Genomic DNA, 17,549 nt, shown 5'->3' with positions numbered 1-17,549 from the left:
ACAAGAACAAGGGGACACAATCTGAAGTTAGTTGGGGGAAAGATCAAAAGCAACGTGAGAAAATATTATTTCACTGAAAGAGTAGTAGATCCTTGGAACAAACTTCCAGCAGACGTGGTTGGTAAATCCACAGTAACTGAATTTAAACATGCCTGGGATAAACATATATCCATCCTAAGATAAAATACAGAAAATAGTATAAGGGCAGACTAGATGGACCATGAGGTCTTTTTCTGCCGTCAGTCTTCTATGTTTCTATGTTTCTAATCAATCAATAAGAGAAAATGTTCCTTTTCTGTTGCCCCAATTCCCACCCTGGATGTATGAAAGAGATGTTCCTTCTGAGTGATCCAGTGTTCTTATTAGGTTTATTGTAATCAGCTTCTGCGAAGAGTAACAAATTTCTACCTCCCCATCGACAGAGATTGTGCCCATCACTTGCTTGCCACGGAGAACCAAAGGGAATCTAATTTTCTGAGAAATTAGTCAAAAGGCTAAAATATTTCAGCCTAATCTCAGCAGGAAAGCAGACTGTCAAAACAAGCATCAGGTTACATTAAGGATAACTAAGTAAACAGAAAAAAGCTTGCCGATTCTTTGATATGGCTACCAAATTCTCTGGAATATAGGTAGTCTGTATTTAGCACAAGCGATTGGGACCGGCAACTGTTGTTAAGCGAAGCGGTCACTAAGTGGGAAATCACATGACTGTTACTGGGTCTCCCTTGTCTCTATTTTCCCAATCTTCTGAAACGATAAGCCCGGCACTGGGATAATAAGCAAAACAGGGGAATTAATATATTTACATTCATTGGAGAGAAAGGGATTGCAAGAAAAAGAGAATACACATTGAAATCAATGTCTTGGCTCTGGCTATGTAAACAGCGCAGTGTAGTCCCCATTGTGTGCTCTGCTCACTCTCTTGTAGTCACCTCTTCTCTTCGTTATGTGAGGGGGTAGAAAAGAGGGTTTTGTGTAGGCAGGTTCCCCCACGCCTGACCTACTTTCTCCCCACCCCGATTAGCACAGTGGAGAATCTGAAGAGGAAGGGATTACAAGAGAGTAATCAGGTACACAATGGAAAATACACTGGCTGCTATTGCCACTACGTTGCTTTTAATGTGTATTCCCCACTGCTTACTCTCTTGTAATCTTCTCCAATCTCTCCAAGCTGCAAGCAAGGGGGGAAAAACGAAAAATAAAACAGCAGGTCAGGCACAGGACAAAGCATACTGGCGGTGAGACCGATCATGCAACCAAGAAAAGCTACGAAGTTCGTTACGGGAAGACATCAGTCGTAAAGTTAGCTTTTCGGCACTGGTGTAACTTTGACTGGTCACTGAATGAAGCAGTCAGTAAGTGGGGACGACCCACACTGTTGTTTTACTGCCTCTGGGAATCTTCACATCAGCCGATGTTTCATGGGGCTCAGCAATTTTGCGGAGGCAGCAGTGTCATCTTCTTATCTTTGTCTTCAGCATATTTTGATGGCCCAAACAGACAGCGTTGTCTCTCCACGCGCACACACACACCCCAAACCAAATTTGAGGAGGAGTAAACACCATCAAGTCTTGTTTTAGATCTTAATTTGAGCGTTTATTCTGCAAAACGGCAACCCACCCCTTGTGACCTGCGGCTGCGGGTTGCGCCTTCCTGGTAGTTTTAAGTGCTCAGTGCTGTGAACTACAAAACCAAGTTGTGAGGAACACCAAGGACGTGGAGCTCCTGAGGAGAAACCAGTTTGCAAACTCGGGGCGAAAGAGTGCCGCTCTATCACAGCAGCCGCCATTACTGGGAGGACTGGGAAAGATAAGCCGACGCCTTCTCTCGCGCATGCTTTCTCACAAAATGCTTGACCACGTGCGCCCGCTGGGTGAAGTTCTTCCGGCAGATGGCGCACTTGTAGGGCTTCTCTCCCGTGTGCATCCTCTGGTGTACTAACAGGCCCGAGGAATGCCGGAAGTGCTTCCCGCACTCGGAGCACTGGTACGGCTTCTGCTCGGTGTGGATGACAATGTGAGTCAGAAGAGTCGTCTTCTGATTGAAGCTCCTCCCACAGTCGGCGCACTGATACGGCTTCTCTCCCGTGTGGATTCTCTTGTGTCGGTTCACACTCGACTGCGTGGCAAAGACCTTCCCGCAAATCGGGCAGGGGCTCCCTTGTCTTCCCTTGTACAACGCCGGCGAGCTGTTCATTTTATCGAGGTCGTCGTACGGACCGATGAGATCTACTTTTTTCCCCTCGGCCACCTCGCTTTCCGCCTCTTTCTCGTGTTCTTCTAGCGGGCCGAAGACACCGTCTTTCCACTCGCCTTTCAACTGGCTTGCGGCAAGCTCCTTCTTCTGCCCGTTCAACAACCTCCCCAATTCTAATCTCTGCCGGAAGCTCTTCTTACAAGAAATGCACTTGTACACCTTCTCTCCGGTGTGGTCGATCTGGTAGGCGTTGACCCCCCACTTCGGTTTGAAGTTTTTCCCACAGTCCGAACATTGATACGACTTGTCCCGGGCGTGGACCATCTCGTGGGAGAGCAGGTTGGTCTTCCGATTGAAGCTCTTCCCGCAGTGGGCGCATTTGTAGGGCTTCTCTCCGGTGTGAATAATCAGGTGTCTATTCAGGCTTGATTTCCGGGTAAACGCTCTCCCGCAAAGCAGGCAGCTGTGCCGTGGGCCATCTTTGTGCTGTCTCGGCGGGACGGTGAACCTCCAGAGGTCGACCCCATCCAGCTCGCTCTCTTTTGAATTCTGCGTTTCGTTTTCTTCCGGATAGTCGATGATGACATCTTCTATCTCTGATTTGTCAAAAGCGTCCGTCTGATCTTCCTCGATAGGTTGATAAATCTCTTGGTCGCTTTCTAGAATAGATGGGAAATGTACGATTTTATAATACTCTTTTACATTATCATTGTAAAACACATGTAATACAGTGTTCCTTCGATTTTCGCGGGTTCAAACTTCGCGAATAGCCTATACCACGGTTTTTCCAAAAATATTAATTAAAAAATACTTCGCGGTTTTTTTCCTATACCATGGTTTTTCCCACCCGATGACATCATATGTCATCGCCAAACTAATAATTTTTGCAAATAAATAACAAAAAAAATAATTATTGTTAATAAATAATTATGTCTATAAATATCAGAATCACTAAGTGTCTTATTCAATGTTGAGTACCAGTAATAATGGTGAGTAAATGGTTGTTAAGGGAATGGGAAATGGTAATTTAGGGGTTTAAAGTGTTAAGGGAAGGCTTGTGATACTGTCCATAGCCAAAAATGGTGTATTTACTTCCGCATCTCTACTTCGCGGAAATTCGACTTTCGCGGATGGTCTCGGAACGCATCCCCCGCGGAAATTGAGGGAACACTGTACACCATTATTGTTTGGTGATGGTAGCATTTATACAGATTACGTGATAGGCCGAAGTCATCATTTTTGAGTTAGAGACTTTGGCCTGCCACAAGTAGAAAAATACTGTGGGAATTGGGGAGGGGTGGTTGCATGAGAGGGAACGATACTAGCCACAACAAATTATTTCCAGTCCTTCAAGGTCACCCTTTGTTCAGCACCATCAGGAAGTACAGGGGATGATCGTGGACTTTGAGAGAACCGAAGTGGTCCATGTGATGAACTTGTGGGTGTGGGGATGAGGAATGAACCTTAAACTGGGTGGGGACTTCCCTCACAACAATCAGCTGATTGAGGCTGCAGGCAGGCCCACCTGCTAAAATGAAAATGAAACTAAAGCTGCAAGGAGGCAAATTGCTGGGAGGTAGAGGTAGAGGCAGACTTTTACTTTCTTGTGCTAATTAGACTGCTGGAACTGGAAGCAAGGATGTAAGTCAATAACTATAAATGTCTGTAGAATGTTCAAATTATTAGATTTATTTTTTACAAACTGCTTTATTATTGTTCCAGAGTCTAGAACAATAATAAAGCAATCTGTAAAAATAATCTAGACAATTTAACAAAATGAAGAACCTTTTTAAAATAAATGTTTGATCTGAAGAGGCCCAATGCTGTTGTATGTTCTTTTAAATAGCAGGCTGGCTATCTATCTATCTATCTATCTATCTATCTATCTATCTATCTATCTATCTATCTATCTATCTATCAATTAATTAATTAGATTTGTATGCCACCCCTCTCTGAAGACTCAGGGCGATAATGTATTCTTCAAGAAAACCACATCAAGTATAATCTGAAATGTAACAGTGTCCTGCTTATTATTAAGATAAGGCAGCTGAGTTAAACCCTGACTTAGTCATGTTTGGAGTAGATCTCTTTAAATAATTGGAAAGAGTTAGTGTGACTTAAGAAAAGTGTGATTTAAGAAAATGTTCTGGCAGTAATATATTGCCAAAATGTATATTTCTCCAATTACAGTGTTCCCTCGATTTTCGCGGGGGATGCATTCCGAGACCGCCCGCAAAAGTTGAATTTCCGCAAAGTAGAGATGCAGAAGTAAATACACTATTTTTGGCTATGAACAGTATCACAAGCCTTCCCTTAACACTTTAAATCCCTGAATTGCAATTTCCCATTCCCTTAGCAACCATTTAGATTATTATTCACCATGTTTATTTATTAAAGTTTATTTAAAAAAATATTTATTAAAGGCAGATGAAAGTTTGGCGATGACATATGATGTCATTGGGCGGGGAAAAACGTGCTATAGGGAAAAAAACCGCAAAGTATTTTTTAATTAATATTTTTGAAAAACCCTGGTATAGACTTTTCGCGAAGTTTGAACCCGCGAAAATCGAGGGAACACTGTATTTCCTATTTCTGTGGGTCAGGCACACATGCATAGAAATACACAGCAAATAGTGTATATCATATGTACTCTTTGCTGTTTGCTGGGAGGCAGGTAGGGTTTTTCCTCTTATTTATTTATTTTATTTATTTATTGGATTTGTATGCCGCCCCTCTTGTTTTCCTCCCCCAAATCTAAGGTGCATCTTATATTCTGAAAAATATGATAGATAGGCTAACATGTATTGGTTTGACAATTGCAAAAATAAATCCAGGAATTGGAAGCCAAGAATCAAGCACAATTAAATAGAATGCATGTTCAATCACCACGCTAAAAGGGATTCTAAAACGTTTTCTTAACGTCCAGAGCTGAAGAAACAGAAAATCCTGACCTAATAAGGAAGCATCTTCATTTCCTTCAAGTTTCATCTCTTTATAGGGTGGCGTCTCTGGAGTCTCCACGGAAGGCTGTCCAGAATCAGAGAAATCTCCAGCCTCCTCATCAGCTGGACTTGGGACCTAAAACAACAACGACAACAACAACAACAAAAAGACAGAAGATTAGAATTTGAGAGTTAGGATTGTTACACCTTATTTATTTACTTACTTACTTACTTACTTACTTACTTACTTACTTACTTACTTACTTACTTACTTACTTACTTACTTACTTATTTATTTAGATTTGTATGCCGCCCCTCTCCGCAGACTCGGGGCGGCTCACAACAAAATAAAACAATTCATGACAAATCTAAATTATAGTTTAAAATATTTAAAAAACCCCATTTACTAAGCAAACATACATACAAACATACCATGCATAAATTGAATATGCCCGGGGGAGATGTCTCAGTTCCCCCATGCCTGATGACAAAGTTGGGTTTTAAGGAGCTTACGAAAGGCAAGGAGAGTAGGGGCAGTTCTAATCTCTGGGGGGAGTTGGTTCCAGAGAGTTGGGGCCGCCACAGAGAAGGCTCTTCCCCTGGGGCCCGCCAACCGACATTGTTTAGTTGACGGGACCCGGAGAAGGCCCACTCTGTGGGACCTAATTGGTCGCTGGGATTCGTGCGGCAGAAGGCGGTCTCGGAGATATTCTGGTCCAATGCCATGAAGGGCTTTAAAGGTCATAACCAACACTTTGAATTGTGACCGGAAATTGATCGGTAACCAATGCAGACTGCGGAGTGTTGGTGAAACATGGGCATACCTAGGGAAGCCCATGACTGCTCTCGCAGCTGCATTCTGCACGATCTGAAGTTTCCGAACACTTTTCAAAGGTAGCCCCATGTAGAGAGCATTACAGTAGTCAAACCTCGAGGTGATGAGGGCATGAGTGACTGTGAGCAGTGAGTCCGGGTCCAAATAGGGCCGCAACTGGTGCACCAGGCGAACCTAGGCAAACGCCCCCCTCGCCACAGCTGAAAGATGGTTCTTTTTTGATGGAGATAGGTTTAAACTAAACCAAAAAAGGAGTTAATTGTATTTTTACCCATGGGTGCAAGATTAAGAATGGCTGAAAAGTGGAAATTTTTAGACAAACCCTTCTTGGATAATTGGCATGCTGAGGTAAGCTCTCATAGCGAAAAGTCACGGTTAAAATTCAAACACAGACTAATTTTTTATCAGATCTGCTAAAGATGCTATAACGGTTAATTAACAATACCAACTTCTCTTTTGACAAATTTAGTGCTATTTGAAAACTATTGTTGAATGTTGGGAATGGTGAGATATGTTGAGAAAACTATTGTTGGATGTTGAGAAAAACAGGGCTGTTTTGTTTCTATTCTTGTTCTTTTTTGCCTTCCAGAATATTAAGCATGAATGACTGGATTAAAAACAAGTACAGTATAGGTTTGGAAATAACCTTAGGTATCATTGGGGGGGGGGGGGGTTGCACCCCAACTCTGACCTTGGATGGATGACACTTTCCCATGCAACAATGGTGCATATTCTGTGTTAACTCAGGAAGCTCAAACTGCCCAAGGAGCTGCTGATACAATTCTGCAGAGGAATTATTGAGCCTCTCATCTGCACCTCTATAATTGTCTGGTTTGGTTCTGCAACCCAACAAGACCGACACAGACTTCAGAGGATAATCAGAACTGCAGGAAAAAAAAATACTGCCAACCTGCCTTCCATTGAGGACGAGTCAAAAAGAGGGCTGTGAAAATACTTACTGACCTCTCGCATCCTGGGCACAAACTGTTTCAACTCCTACCCTCAAAACGTCGCTACAGAGCAGTGCACACCAAGACAACTAGACACAAGAACAGTTTTTTCCCAAACGCCATCACTCTGCTAAACAAATAATTCCCTCAACACTGTCAAACTATTCACTAAGGCTGCATTACTATTACTATTAGTCTTCTCATTGTTTCTATCAACCGTCTCCTCCCGCTTATGATCGCATGACTGCAAATTGTTGCTTGTATTCTTACGATTTATATTGTTTCCTAGTATGATTCGATTGCTTGATTATCATTAAGTGTTGGACCTTATGATTCTTGATGAATGGATCTTTTCTTTTATGTACACTGAGAGCATATGCACCAAAGACAAATTCCTTGTGTGTCCAATCACACTTGGCCAATAAAGAACTCTATTCTATTCTATTCTATTGACAAATTTATCTTTTCTTTTACGTACACTGAGAGCATATATACCTAAGACAAATTCCTTATGTGTCCAATCACACATGGCCAATAAAGAATTCTATTCTATTCTACTGACAAATTTATCTTTTCTTTTATGTACACTGAGAGCATATCTACCTAAGACAAATTCCTTATGTGTCCAATCACACTTGGCCAATAAAGAATTCTATTCTATTCTATTCTACTGACAAATTTATCTTTTCTTTTATGTACACTGAGAGCATATCTACCTAAGACAAATTCCTTATGTGTCCAATCACACTTGGCCAATAAAGAATTCTATTCTATTCTATTCTACTGACAAATTTATCTTTTCTTTTATGTACACTGAGAGCATATCTACCTAAGACAAATTCCTTATGTGTCCAATCACACATGGCCAATAAAGAATTCTATTCTATTCTATTCTACTGACAAATTTATCTTTTCTTTTATGTACACTGAGAGCATATCTACCTAAGACAAATTCCTTATGTGTCCAATCACACATGGCCAATAAAGAATTCTATTCTATTCTATTCTATTCTATTCTACTGACAAATTTATCTTTTCTTTTATGTACACTGAGAGCATATCTACCTAAGACAAATTCCTTATGTGTCCAATCACACATGGCCAATAAAGAATTCTATTCTATTCTATTCTATTCTATTCTATTCTACTGACAAATTTATCTTTTCTTTTATGTACACTGAGAGCATATCTACCTAAGACAAATTCCTTATGTGTCCAATCACACATGGCCAATAAAGAATTCTATTCTATTCTATTCTATTCTATTCTACTGACAAATTTATCTTTTCTTTTATGTACACTGAGAGCATATCTACCTAAGACGAATTCCTTATGTGTCCAATCACACATGGCCAATAAAGAATTCTATTCTATTCTACTGACAAATTTATCTTTTCTTTTATGTACACTGAGAGCATATCTACCTAAGACAAATTCCTTATGTGTCCAATCACACATGGCCAATAAAGAATTCTATTCTATTCTATTCTATTCTATTCTACTGACAAATTTATCTTTTCTTTTATGTACACTGAGAGCATATCTACCTAAGACGAATTCCTTATGTGTCCAATCACACATGGCCAATAAAGAATTCTATTCTATTCTATTCTATTCTACAGACAAATTTATCTTTTCTTTTATGTACACTGAGAGCATATCTACCTACGACAAATTCCTTGTGTCACACTTGGCCAATAAAGAATTCTAATCTAATCTAATCTAATCATTGGGGAGGAGGGATCTTCCTGGACTCAAAACTCCTATTTGAAGGGTAGATGGCCAGGTTAGCCTTTGAATCAGTTCCCAAGCACCCCAATGTACATCACATGACCGTGGGGATTCTATCACAGTCATAAATGTGAAAAATGGCCATAGTCACTCTGAACCAAGGGTCCCTCCCCAAAATTGGCAAATTTAAGACTTGTGGACTTCGCCTCCCAGAATTCTACAGTCAGCAAAGCATAGCTGACTAGAGAATTCTGGAAGTTGAAAATTCCCAAGTCTTAAAGTTGCCACATTTGAAGACCTCTGCTCTGAACGGTCGCTAAACGAACGGTCGCATGTTGAGGACTCCCCGTCTTCCCACCTGGTCTTCCGGCTGCTCTGTCTCTTGCTGCCTCAGCAAGAACTCTTCCGCCAGAGCTACCGCCATCGAACATGTCTCCACTCCGTATCCCTGAATTCTTTTCTGGACCTCCAGGGGCAGGATCTCCAGGAACTGCTCCAGGATCACCAGCTCCAGAATCTGGTCTTTGGTGCGTCTTTCCGGCTGTAGCCAGCCCCAGCAGAACTTCTTCAGCCGTTTGCAAGCCACCCGGGGTCCTTCTGCTGGTTGGTAGCAGAACCTCCTGAAATGCTGGCGATGGGCTTCCTCCGAACTGCTTCGTTCGCTTTGTTCGTCCTGCTTGAGGGTGGGGGAGATGGTGACGATTTTTCTTCCATGGAGATCTCGGCGGCTTTCCGTATCGGCTGAGGAGTCCCTGGCCCCCAACATTGGGATATTTCCCCACATGGAGCAAGAGGACTCTGCTTCTTTAAGGAAATTCTGCCACCGGTCTTCCCAAGCGGTCACCTGTCCTTCTTCTGGCTCCATTTTAATCTGGGATGGCATCGCTATGGGCAAATCTTCTCCCACAATGCCGGTTACAACATGAAGGCTCCCCTCAGATTCGGCAGCGGGGCTGCCTGCCGCTTCCCTTTCGGTTTTCATCCTTGGGGTATCCCTGGAATCAAAATAAAATAAAATCAAGTCAGTTGACATTCATCAAGGGATAATCATCAGTGACAATTGTTATCACTTGCCACAATGGGTCACAGTTTCCTCCCCTCAGTGTGACTATGGGATCCCAGTCAAACTGCAGATCGCATTGTGACCAGCCGTAGTTCGAGGGCCTATACCGGTCCAGTACAGGTAGCTCCTTGACTTACAACAGTTCATTTATTTATTTATTTTGTCCAATACACAATAAAGTGCAGTCAGGCAGTAGGGAAAGCAAGTAGGATGCTTGGCTGCATAGCTAGAGGTATAACAAGCAGGAAGAGGGAGATTATGATCCCGCTATATAGAGTGCTGGTGAGACCACATTTGGAATACTGTGTTCAGTTCTGGAGACCTCACCTACAAAAAGATATTGACCAAATTGAACGGGTCCAAAGACGGGCTACAAGAATGGTGGAAGGTCTTAAGCATAAAATGTATCAGGAAAGACTTAATGAACTCAATCTGTATAGTCTGGAGGACAGAAGGAAAAGGGGGGACATGATTGAAACATTGAAACATGTCTGGAGGCTGTTGGGGCCTGGATGGGTGTTAACAGACTCAAACTCAACCCTGATATCTGTCCGTCCATCACCCTGGGGGAGGAAATATTGACCCCCTCGGAGAGGGTCCGCAACTTGGGCGTCCTCCTTGATCCACAGCTCACATTAGAGAAACATCTTTCAGCTGTGGCGAGGGGGGCGTTTGCCCAGGTTCACCTGGTGTACCAGTTGCGGCCCTATTTGGACCGGGACTCACTGCTCACAGTCACTCATGCCCTCATCACCTCGAGATTCGACTACTGTAACGCTCTCTACATGGGGCTACCTTTGAAAAGTGTTCGGAAACTTCAGATCGTGCAGAATGCAGCTGCGAGAGCAATCATGGGCTTCCCAAAGTATGTCCATGTCACACCAACACTCCGCAGTCTGCATTGGTTGCCGATCAATTTCCGGTCACAATTCAAAGTGTTGGTTATGACCTATAAAGCCCTTCAGGGCATCGGACCAGAATATCTCCGGAACCACCTTCGGCCGCACGAATCCCAGCGACCGGTTAGGTCCCAGAGTTGGCCTTCTCTGGGTCCCGTCGACTAAACAATGTAGTTTGGCGGGACCCAGGAGAAGAGCCTTCTCTGTGGCGGCCCCGACCCTCTGGAACCAGCTCCCCCCAGATATCAGAGTTGCCCCCACCCTCCTTGCCTTTCACAAGCTCCTTAAAACCCACCTCTGTCATCAGGCATGGGAGACTTTCCCTTCCCCCTAGGCTTATAGAATTTATACATGGTATGCTTGTATGTATGAGTGGTTCTTTAAATTGGGGTTTTTTTAGATTGTTTTTAATATTAGATTTGTTTATATTGTCTTTTCTATTGTTGTTAGCCGCCCCGAGTCTTCGGAGAGGGGCGGCATACAAATCTAATAAATAAATAAATAAATAAATAAACAAACAAACAATGGGTCAGTTTCCTCCCCACAGTGTGACTGTGGGATCCCAGTCAAACTTCAGATCGCATTTTGACCAGCCGTAGTTCGAGGGCCTATGCGGGTCCAGTACAGGTAACCCTGGACTTACAACAGTTCATTTGGGGATCGTTCAGGGACATCACTGTTTCTCAGACCTACGACTACTGCAGTATCCCCATGGACACATGATCAAAGTTCAGGGGTTTGGCAATATTTACGATGGTTTGTCATGCCCTCAGGTTACATGATCCCCTTTTATGACCTTCTGAGTAGCCCTTCATGGCATCGGACCAGAATATCTCCGGGACCGCCTTCTGCCGCACGAATCCCAGCAACCGATTAGGTCCCACAGAGTTGGCCTTCTCCGGGTCCCGTCGACTAAACAATGTCATTTGGCAGGTCCCAGGGGAAGAGCCTTCTCTGTGGCGGCCCCGACTCTCTGGAACCAGCTCCCTCCGGAGATTAGAACTGCCCCCACCCTCTTTGCCTTCCGTAAACTCCTTAAAACCCACCTTTGCTGCCAGGCATGGGGGAGTTGAGATATCTCCCCCGTGCCTATACAATTTATGTATGGTATGTTTGTATGTATGTTTGATTAATAATGGGGTTTAAAAAATGTTTTTTAAATTATTAGATTTGTTATGAATTGTTCTATTGCTGTTGTGAGCCGCCCCGAGTCTACGGAGAGGGGCGGCATTCAAATCATATCATATCATATCATATCAAATCAAATCAAATCAAATCAAATCAAATCAGAAAGAAAGAAAGAAAGAAAGAAAGAAAGAAAGAAAGAAAGAAAGAAAGAAAGAAAGAAAGAAAGTCAATAGTGGTGGTGGGGGAGCTGCAACGACTGTGGCGTAAGCCCGTGAAAGTGGTCCCAGTGGTACTTGGCACGCTGGGCGCAGTGCCAAAGGATCTCAGCGGACATTTGAAAACCATCGGAATTGACAAAATCTCCATCTGTCAATTGCAAAAGGCCGCCTTAGCTGGCTGGGGAAATCTGAACATTTGGAAGGGGGAAGCGTGTTAAAAGTTGCTGAGTTTGAGGAAAATGCTGTGTAGGAAACTGCGTGCCCACAACACGTTCTTTGAAGAGTCTAGGTGCGAGCCAGCTGGTTAGTTGCAGCTGTTGGCAGTTGAAGCACCACATCTGGAAAATGAAAGACTTCTGAGTGCTGTTATCACTGTTTCATCTCTTTCCCCTTTCTCCGGTGGGAAGAAAGAAAGCGATAAAGGAAGTTGTGGGAAAAAATGTAAGAAGGGAAGATATTGACGAAGAGGCATAGAGATTTAGGTTCAAGGTGGGCTGGTGGGATTAATAAGATCACATCTTTCAGCTGTGGTGAGGGGGGCGTTTGCCCAGGTTCGCCTGGTGCACCAGTTGCGGCCCTATTTGGATCGGGAGTCACTGCTCACAGTCACTCATGCCCTCATCACCTCGAGGCTCGACTACTGTAATGCTCTCTACATGGGGCTACCTTTGAAAAATGTTTGGAAACTTCAGATCGTGCAGAATGCAGCTGCGAGAGCAATCATGGGCTTCCCTAGGTATGCCCATGTTACACCAACACTCTGCAGTCTGCATTGGTTGCCGATCAGTTTCTGGTCACAATTCAAAGTGTCGGTTATGACCTATAAAGCCCTTCATGGCACTGGACCAGATTATCTCCAGGACCGCCTTCTGCCGCACGAATCCCAGCGACCAGTTAGGTCCCACAGAGTGGGCCTTCTCCGGGTCCCGTCGACTAAACAATGTCGTTTGGTGGGACCCAGGGGAAGAGCCTTCTCTGTGGCAGCCTCGGCCCTCTGGAACCAACTCCCCCATGCCTTTCGTGAGCTCATTAAAACCCAACTCTGCCGTCAGGCATGGGGGAACTGAGATATTCTTTCCCCCTAGGCCTCTACAATTTATGCATGGTATGTTTGTATGTATGTTTGGTTTATAATAAGGGTTTTTTTAGTTGTTTTAGTATTGGATTGTTACATGCTGTTTTTATCATTGTTGTTAGCCGCCCCGAGTCTATGTAGAGAGGGGTGGCATACAAATCCAATAAATAATAATAAATAATAATCATCACGGGCTGTGTTGGTGAGGGAGGGAAGGACTTAAATGTCTGTTTTATCATAAAGGTCTGTAGAGATTATCAGTAATCCAGGTCATGGTTGTCCCAAAAAAGCAATTTTGGACTCAATTATGGTGCTATGTCAAGGACTATCTGTACAACAAAGCCCCTCGGAAGTTCGCTTCCAAACATTTTAAAAAACTGTTATTTTTACTCTTTCTTTCTCACTTTTGCTTTGGTTTTCCCAAACAAGGATCAGCCTGCATAAATACATCTTTTTTGCCTTGAATTGGACAGAAAAGAGAAGAATTGATCAATAAATACAGCACGTATAGTCTTCGATTTACAACAGTTCGCTTAGTGACCGTTCAAAGTTACAACTGTGCTGAAAAAAGTTTACGGTGTGATCACTAGTCTGGTGATCAAAATTAAAAATTAGATCTGCTGATCTGCTCGGCAGCGCAGCAGCAGCGAGCAGACGAAGATCGGGGTTTCCCCGCCGCCCACGCAAAGGGGAAACCCCGATTCGGCTCCTCGCTGCGCTGCCGAGCAGATCAGCTGCTGGGCGGCCGAAGGAACCTTCCCTGGGTCTTCCTCGCTGATGCCCCCGCTCGCCCGCCCGCCGCCCGCCAGCAAGAGGGGGAGAGATAGAGAAAGAGAGAGAAGGAAAGAAAGAGATGAGAGAGGGAGGAAGAGAGTGTGAGAGAGGAAGAAGCAAGATAGAGAAAGAGAGAGAGAAAGAAAGATGAGAAAGGAAGGGAGTGACGTCATCGGGTGGGAAAAATCGCGATATAGCGTTTCGCGAAGAACGAGATCGCGAAAATCGAGGGATCACTGTATTGATAAAATTGAACGGGTCCAAAGACGGGCTACAAGAATGGTGGAAGGTCTTAAGTATAAAATTTATCAGGAAAGACTTAATGAACTTAATCTGTATAGTCTGGAGGACAGAAGGAAAAGGGGGGACATGATCGAAACATTTAAATATGTCAAAGGGTTAAATAATGTCCAGGAGGGAAGTGTTTTTAATAGGAACATGAACACAAGAACAAGGGGACACAATCTGAAGTTAGTTGGGGGAAAGATCAAAAGCAACATGAGAAAATATTATTTTACTGAAAGAGTAGTAGATCCTTGGAACAAACTTCTAGCAGACATGGTTGGTAAATCCACAGTAACTGAATCTAAACATGCCTGGGATAAAGATATATCCATCCTATGATAAAATACAGGAAATAGCATAAGGGCAAACTAGATCCAGTCTGCCCTCTGAGGCCTTTTTCTGCCGTCAATCTTCTATGTTTAGGTAGGGCAGTTTCAGTCTAGTAGTCCCACATGGACCACCTGTTCCTCTCCTGAAGGAAGGATCGATGGATGACTTGAGAGTCGGGGTGGCAAGGAGGGGGTGTGTTAGAAGTGTTGGGAAACTGAGGCACTGGAGCAGACTAGATGGACCATAATGTCTTTTTCTGCTGTCAATCTTCTATGTTTCTATGATTAAATGGAGCCCAGTAAAGGTAAGGAATAAAAACATTTCAAATCGGTTTTCAAATTCAAAACTTTTGGCCAGCGACCCACATTTTGACCAGCGACCCACGTGAGTCTTCAGGGATTGGGTGGCATATAAATTGAATTAAGTTGAATTAAGTGTTCGGAGAGGGGCGGCATACAAATCTAATAAATCTTAATCTTAAATAATTGACAACAGTTGCAATGTTTTGGGAGTGCTCCTGACAAGCAAAGTCCATGGGGGAAGCCCAATTCACTTCAACCGGCCTTGATTTCCTTTTTAACAGCTCTGGCAAAGAAGGTCGTGAAACGGGACAAAACCCAGGCAACACATGTCTCACTTAGCGTCAGTTGGGCTCAATTGTAGCTGTAAATTGTGGAATTACCCGAACTATCCTATCCCAACACACACACATACATATATACACAAGCAGCCTTGGACCCCTCCTCACCCACTTAATGTTTCTTCCTAGAGTCCTCCCCCACCCCACCCCAAAAAGAAGACACGCCCCTCCCCTTTTAATTTTTTTGGGGGGATCATCCCAGGAACGATCTGTTGGTCGTGATCAACAGATCGCCGGCCGACCGGCTAGCCTCCCGATCCCGCCGTGGAGGCGACCGAGAAAGAGGCAACCGGCTCAAAGTCACCCAGCCGGCTTTCTCGCCCAAGGCGGCATCAGACCTCGCCGTCTCCCTTTGCTTATACTGTACAGTATCCCTTTAACCACTAGACCACACTGCTTCTCTCCTCCTCCCTCCGATCCCCCCCCCCCCATTATCCCCTCTCCGCCTCCTCGGGCCCCCTGCCCCCCACAGCCCCCCTTCGGACAAAGCAGCCTCTGAAACTCACAGCCGAATCTTCCGAGTTGAGAAATTCAAAATCCAGAGAGTTGGGGGGGAGGGAAGGGGCGGAGCTTCGAGGGGAGGGCTGTGAAAGGTGGGGGGGCTTTGACGCTCCTCACGCACGCTCGCGCCGGGATTGACGCACGCGGCGGGCCGATCTAGGGAGTCGATACGCTGCTCCTATTAACCCTTTGGCCCAGTGATTTTCAACCTGTTTTGAGCCGCGGCACATTTTTTACATTTACGAAACCCTGGGGCACATTGAGCGGGGTGGGGGTGGGGGCTAAAAAAAGCGTGGACAAAAAAATTCTCTCTCTCTCTTCCTCCCTTTTGCTCTATTTCTCTCTACCTCTTTCCCTTCCTTCCTCTTTCATTCTCTCCATCCCTCTTTCTTTCTTTCTTTCTCTTTCTTCCTCTTTTTTGCTCTCTTCCTCTCTCCCTCCCTACCTCCCTCTATGTCTTTCTCTCTCTCTCCTTCCCTCCCTCTCTTTCTCTCTCTCTCTCTTGCTTTCTTTCTCTCTGTTGCTCTCTCTCTGTTTCTCTCTCTTGCTTTCTTTCTCTTGTTCTTTCTCTCTCTCTTGTTCTCTTTCTCTCTCACTCTCTCTTTCTCTCTTTTGCTTTCTTTCTCTCTCTCTCTCTCTCTTTCTTTCTCTCTCTGAGCTTCGCGGCACACCTGACCATGTTTCACGGCACACTAGTGTGCCGCGGCACGCTGGTTGAAAAACACTGCTTTGGCCGACCTAGCTTTGGGGAGGAAATTAAGATTGTGCTGTACTGTATGTGTGTGTGTGTGTGTGTTTGTTTGTTTATTATTTTGTCCAATACACAATGAGGGTTTTAGTGGGTATATATACATATACATAGTAAAATACATGATGAAGGTTATAGAGGAGATACTCATAGTAAAATATATCTATGAAAGAATAGAAAAGAAGATATAGTAATAGAACATATCATTGAAAGAATAGAAGAAGAGATATAGGAATAGAAGAAAGGTATAGGAGATATAGGAGAGCAATAGGACAGGGACGGAAGGCACTCTAGTGCACTTGTACTCGCCCCTTACTGACCTCTTAGGAATCTGGATAGGTCAACCGTGGATAAGCTAAGGGTAAAGTCCATGCCCACCGAGCCACGCCCATGGAACCCGTAGTTTTAATTTCACCCTGGTCCAGAGTTGCTTTTATGTGAGATGGGTGGGTATAAAAACATGATAAAGACAGGTAGTCTTTGACTTACAACCAGTGAAGGGCTACCAAATTTTTTACTACCACATTGTGGGCGTGGCTTATACAGGACGCCCTGCATTTTCTTTCAACATCTTTCAGTGGGAATTGGGTGCTCTGGGGTGGAGCACCATTTTCGCTACCCCACTGAGTGTCGTTCCCCCCACGTCCGGGCAGCAGCCCACCCCTGCTTACAACAGTCCATTTAGGGACTGTTCAAACTTACAACAGCACTGAGAAAAGGGACTTATGATCATTTTTCACACTTATGACTGTTGTAGCATTTCCTTGGTCACATCATTTTTGGGTTCCTACCAGTGCGCTTGATGCCATAGCACCAGCAGGGAAAATGGAGCTGCGCGCATAGCTCTGCGTGACCAGCAGGTGGGCATGCCCACCTACGTGAGATTTGGCTTTTGCGCATGCTCAGGAAGCCAAATCTCACACAAGAATGCTCATGCTCACAAGATTTTGCTGATCTTTGGCGGGTTTTTTGCTTCTGCTCAAAAAACCCACCAAAAATCAGCGAAATCTCATGCCCTTGAGCATCCTCGCACATGATTTGGCTTCCTGAGCATGCACAGAAGACAAATGCGCATGCTCAGGAAGGTCACATGGAGTCACATGGAACTGGTCACACAACTGCACCGGGAGCAGCAGCAAATGCAGAACCCTTGCCTGGATCACACAATTAACATTCAGACTCACAAGAGCCTACAAAACTTTTCCAAGACCCATCTTAGACTACTGCTCATCTG

At 44.2% G+C, this 17,549-nt stretch overlaps 1 protein-coding gene across 1 annotated transcript; it reads right to left on the bottom strand.

Annotated features, from left to right (window-relative positions):
• Nucleotides 1-351: 351 nt before the first annotated feature.
• LOC139159820 (zinc finger and SCAN domain-containing protein 31-like) lies at nt 352-15,619 on the bottom strand. Its single transcript, XM_070737227.1, has 4 exons — nt 15,573-15,619; nt 9,013-9,649; nt 5,148-5,274; nt 352-2,855 (listed from the first exon to the last, which is right to left on the bottom strand). The coding sequence occupies exons 2-4, from the start codon at nt 9,634-9,636 to the stop codon at nt 1,789-1,791; spliced, it is 1,818 nt and encodes a 605-aa protein (XP_070593328.1). The 5' UTR covers nt 9,637-9,649; nt 15,573-15,619; the 3' UTR covers nt 352-1,788.
• Between the last annotated feature and the right edge of the window lie 1,930 nt (nt 15,620-17,549).

The sequence above is a fragment of the Erythrolamprus reginae genome, chromosome 2, assembly GCF_031021105.1.
Source record: "Erythrolamprus reginae isolate rEryReg1 chromosome 2, rEryReg1.hap1, whole genome shotgun sequence".
Lineage (NCBI taxonomy): Eukaryota > Metazoa > Chordata > Lepidosauria > Squamata > Dipsadidae > Erythrolamprus > Erythrolamprus reginae.
The sequence above is the reverse complement of the archived record's forward strand: the minus strand, read 5'-3'. Positions and strand labels throughout refer to the sequence as shown.